The 5,224-nt window shown below is 42.0% G+C and overlaps 1 protein-coding gene across 1 annotated transcript; it reads right to left on the minus strand.

Annotated features, from left to right (window-relative positions):
- Positions 1 to 554: 554 nt before the first annotated feature.
- Positions 555 to 2,782, minus strand: LOC135555586 (ADP-ribosylation factor-like protein 4D). The gene is made up of 2 exons (XM_064988154.1): positions 2,628 to 2,782; positions 555 to 1,888 (listed from the first exon to the last, which is right to left on the minus strand). The coding sequence occupies exon 2, from the start codon at positions 1,741 to 1,743 to the stop codon at positions 1,138 to 1,140; it is 606 nt and encodes a 201-aa protein (XP_064844226.1). The 5' UTR covers positions 1,744 to 1,888; positions 2,628 to 2,782; the 3' UTR covers positions 555 to 1,137.
- Between the last annotated feature and the right edge of the window lie 2,442 nt (positions 2,783 to 5,224).

Genomic DNA, 5,224 nt, shown 5'->3' on the forward strand with positions numbered 1-5,224 from the left:
TGTAAAAAAAAAAAGAGTATTTAATAAGAATATTTCATTCATTCAGATCTAGGATGTGTTATTTAGTGTTGCCTTTATTTTTTTGAGCAGTGTATATAAAATGACTGGAAAACTGCCAATGAATGTCATCTAGGAGACTTTTGATGTGCAAATCACTAATTAAATGCCATTGAAGAATACAGGTAAGCAGTTCCTCTTGTGATTGATGCAAAAGCTACAAGTCAAAGAGATTGTTTGTTCTTTAAAACGATCTCTGCCAGGGTGGGATCAAGCAGGCAGATGTTAAAGGAAAGATTAGTAATTGAAATAGGAGACAACAGCTCATGTTTGACTCGAAAGGACACTTTTTCCAATGAGGTTCTTAAGAAGAAAAAAAAAACAAGTCAAAAAAGCTAAATTTGGACCTATAAAATTTGGACTTTGGACCTATAAGTTATAGGGACCCTTGGTGTTCTGTTGAGAACACCATAAACTGGGCAAACATTGATATAACAAGGGCAAACTAATGCTTGGTCAGCATTGTCAAATAAACAGAAGGAAGGGGGACGTCAAGATAGTGTCTTCAATAATTTATTTGTAAGTATTACAACAACAAAAAAATATGTACAGAATGTAAAAACATATTGGTTGTAACAACTTCACACATTTAAGTCTACCATGACAAGCAAAACTGTGGTGAAAACTTGCATCATGGCTAGCAGCCTCAGGCCTCGTGCCAGCAGCCTCAGGCCTCGTGCTAGCAGGCATTTCAGTTCCAATGCCATCCGAACAGTGGGATGAAATACAGTCCCCTCTTTTGATCTACAAAAGCATGGTCTTTTCCAACGGTGAACCACCTCCATGAAACAAAGTGAACTACAAGGTAATCTAAATTAGAACTAGACCGTGTCGGCACAACAACTTGATAAAAAAGGTGGGAATGTTTATCGGGGGGAAAAAGCCACTAAAGGGCTGAACGTAGTCCGTGCGGTGTCCAGCGTATAGTATAACAGGTCCATTTCTCTGTCCTCTGGACTGACCGTCACTGGGAAACCAGAAGCAGGTCCTCCGGGGCACAAATTTCCCATAAAATTCCAAGGAACACCAACAAGGTCCATTCTGCGGGCGAAGCGCCTTTCGGAAGCTCAAACGCACAGCTCATCTCTTCTTCTTACTGTGTCTGAGCAGCTTCTTCCTCTTTAGGATCATTTCATATAGTTTCTCCAGGCCGGGTTGGAGCCCCTGGCCATTCAGCGCGCTGCATCCCTGGGTGTGGTGCAGTGTGGAGTTGCTAAGCTCGTGGAGGGCCAAGGCCTTCTCCACCTCCACAGCAGAGACTGCAGAGTCCAAGTCCTGCTTGTTGGCAAGCACCAGAATTGGTACTCCCTGGTTCTCTGCCGAGCGACTGATGCGGTGGAGCTCCACCTTGGCCTCCTCCATACGCTCGGTTTCTGCAGCATCCACAACAAACACCAAGCCATCGGTGCGACGCGTGTATGACTTCCACAGGGGCCGCAGCTTCTCCTGACCGCCCACGTCCCACACCTGGAAGGTGGTGGTGGCCCGCGAGCTTCCTACTGCTACTTTAATCCGTTCAGTGTTGAAGCCCTTTGTGGGGATAGTCTCCACAAACTCCCGGAGCTTTAGTCTGTACAGCAGGGAGGTCTTTCCTGCAGAGTCCAGGCCGATGACGACCACATGCAGAGACTGGAAGTTGGGGAGGAAAGGAGTGTTGGGGGCTATCTCTGTTAGCTGGTTGCCCATTTTGGCTGGTTGTCTGGCCCTGATGGTGAGGTGGCAGACTCTAGTAGCGGAGGTGGTGGGTGTCTCCAGAGAGATGAAGCATTCACACCTACTTCAAAGGCAGCTGTTGCAGACCAGAAGGCAGACGACTAAACTCACTGATGACCTTGTAAAATGAAGGAAACGGGAAAGATTAGTTATGTCTTATAGATGGCACCGTGGATTTCAATAATTTATATGTTTAGTCTACTGACTATGCTTCGAAGGGAAAAAAAGACAATTTCAGTTAGCCACAAGTTTTTTTTTTTCAAAACAACCCTGCCTATCGTTCCATAGCAGAAAAAAAAACAGTTCCAATATGTGATTATATGGAACTGCAGTTGATTTGCCATTACTGTTTGACAACACTGGCTAAAATCATGTACTTTTTACATGGCAATACGAGTAGAGTGTACAGTACGCATTGTCAATCTATTTTATCGCGCTATCTGCAGAAAAATCGATTGACCACATTGAAATGTGTTTTGTCAACAAGGCACAGAATATTCTGGTCCCATGTATGTAACGTTAACGTTACTTCAGCAAACTTCTCTGTCCTGTTGGTTCGTTGCATATGCGGCTGCATAGTAACACTGGTGACGCTAACGTTAACTAGCTAGCTAACCTTAACGCGAAAAAAAAATTGTATAACACTTTAGGTAAGTGTTTGCCGTCTAGGTAGATAGTTGGGTAACAATTATTTAATTGTACGTAATTTCAGTGGCCAGTTACTGTGCTGCACTTGCAATGCTGGCTCTGTCCGTGCGAGAAACAATATCGAACCGAGTCGGGACACTTAGCGTTAACGTTCATTAGTTGCACCGAACCAAACAAACGATGTTAGTTAAAACATTACATGATCTTACCTTTATAGCGTTTCTGTATTGAGTCAGACAACATCATTCCAACACAGATAAGCACAAATCCACACTGAAGAAGAATAATTCCAAAAGAAGCGGTGCTAGAACCACCAGTGTCCATCTACTTGAATCTCCAGACAAGGAATAGAACCAAAGGTGCTGAGCGCGACTGAAAAACACAACCCCCACCAGTGACGTAACGAGAACACTCCCAGTCCCAGCCTCCCCCTAATGCAATGAGTTTTAAATGGAAAGTGCAGTGACCTCTTATCGGCAGTTATCAGTCTATTGCTATGGAATTGTCAAACTAAAGGAATAAACCAAGTAGGATATTTATTATGTGGGTATGCTTAGCTTGGTTGGCTGTCTTGCCTTTTTATTTAGTCAGTACATAATTGTAAACCACTAACCTATTTCATATTTTGACATGAGACATCATGTTCAGTAGCCTATGAGAAATGTATACCAGCACAAAATCATGGAAATATGTGTATAAAGTAGCTGGTGTAGCCGCTTGAGGTCCTTCTGCTCTGAACAAAGTTGGGGGCAGCGAGAGGACAATGGGTCGACTGTGGCAATTTGAATGCTAATGCCTTTGTAGTCTTTTCCTTGAACAGCACCATGATAATATTTCAGGAAATGACCCGCTGGAGTTGGAGTGCCCTGTATTCATAAGGCATGTGTTATGAAACCAGCCAGATCATATCAGCATATCTGGGAGGAATCTAGTTACTATTCTCAGCACAACACTTTCTGGTTGTAGCCTGTCATGAGGGGAGGATGCAAAACTGTGTGCAGATTTGAAAATAGAGTGGTTATCAGATGTACCCACAGTGCAGCAAATGGAGGGCAGATATCACACATGGGAGTTAAATGAAAACTCACAGGGAAATTGAGATTGAGAAATTGTGTCAGCATGTGCAACAATAATTATCTTTCCTGCAGAGTAGGATTCCATGCCGAAGGGTCTGCCTCGGAGCAGAACTCACTAATTGCACCCAGTCAAAGTTCAAATCACTGACAAATTAGCTTTCAAGTGAAGCAAAGCAAATAATATAGAGAAAAGGCATGTTATACTGTACTTCTTCTCTCATCTTAAATTCACTCGACTTTCGCACACACACAACACAGACATTTTACTGTCATTATCACAAGAGAACAACCTCAATATACAATGGACAATTATTCATTGGCGCTACATTTATAGAGCAGTTGCTATCTTAAGAGACAATTGGAAAATGATAAATTGGGTACCAATTCACTTTTAGGATTGAATATATCATGCAGAATATGTTTCTAAGTAGACTGCCTATGCATCTACTTATGTATTCTGATTGGCAATTACTGTGTTTGCTTTGTATAAAAAAAGGCTAGAAAAACAAATAGGCCTATGTTTTTTAAAGATCTGATGAATTGGAATTTGAATGCAAGAAAAAATGCCTCCAGACTGTATTAAGCCAAAGGAGCCGATAGCCTAGTGGTTAGAGCATTGGGCCAGTAACAGAAAGGTTGCTAGATCGAATCCCTTACGCTGACAAGGTAAACATATGTCGTTCTGCCCCTGAACAAGGCAGTTAACCCACTGTTCCTAAGCTGTCGTTGTAAATAAGAATTTGTTCTTAAACTGACTTGCGAAGTTAAATCAACAAAAGGGGCTGTTTTACTAAACATGACATTAGCGTCCTCTACCGACTAATATGGGAAATACATCCATATATTGTGAAGTTTACGCCTGAAAGATTCACAGGTGCAAAACTATTGCAGAACGACAACGCGTTTGGTAAGTTACCAAACGTGCATTGCACATATAACATGATCAAATTGGTTGGAGATTTCCAGACTCCTCAGGTGAGAATTGTATCTCCAGAGGGTGAACTACTGGGGTGAGAACTTATTTACCTTTATCTCTGACGCCACCAACTCAAGGGAGCGTTCAGTTGCTAGGTAACTTGCGAGGCAGTTGGGAAATACTTTTTTTTAATTAAATTTTTTTTAGTTGAGAAATACTTGAAGCTGGAAAATTGAGGTACTCATTAGCTACCTGCTTTAGGCTGCTGAAGTCCACCTTGCCTTTGAGGGAAAAACAGCTTTTTTTTCCTCCAGGGATTGTTATAAGTAAAATATCCAATAATTCTTTGTCATTTAAAAAAATCAACATAGCAGATCCAGTACATCAAGAGGTTCATTTTAATGTCTTACATGATTTTCTTTCATTATTGGCTGTTAGTGTGGTTACTCTAGGTTAGATTTACACTATCCAGGGATAGCTATTGCCTTAAAAAATAATACATATTCATTGAAACTCCTAATGCAGCAGTGTGGAGACAGAGAGATAATAACATCAGTGACCCCTGTTTATATTAAGACAAAGACTAGACATTGTGTTGGGCTGTCATTAATCAGAATTGGTGAAACAGTGATATAGGGGCTTGTCTGTCAATCAGGTTACAGCACTGGCACTGTGGTTTAATGATAGTTAGCTCCACTCTCCCACAGGTGCTGGTGTAGGATGTCTGCTATGTATTGGGAAGCCCGGCGCCGGCAGACCATGGAGGACCACAGGATGTCCAGGGCCAAGCAGCAGGCAGGCTACCTTCAGTAAG

Source organism: Oncorhynchus masou, chromosome 15 (genome assembly GCF_036934945.1).
Source record: "Oncorhynchus masou masou isolate Uvic2021 chromosome 15, UVic_Omas_1.1, whole genome shotgun sequence".
NCBI lineage: Eukaryota > Metazoa > Chordata > Actinopteri > Salmoniformes > Salmonidae > Oncorhynchus > Oncorhynchus masou.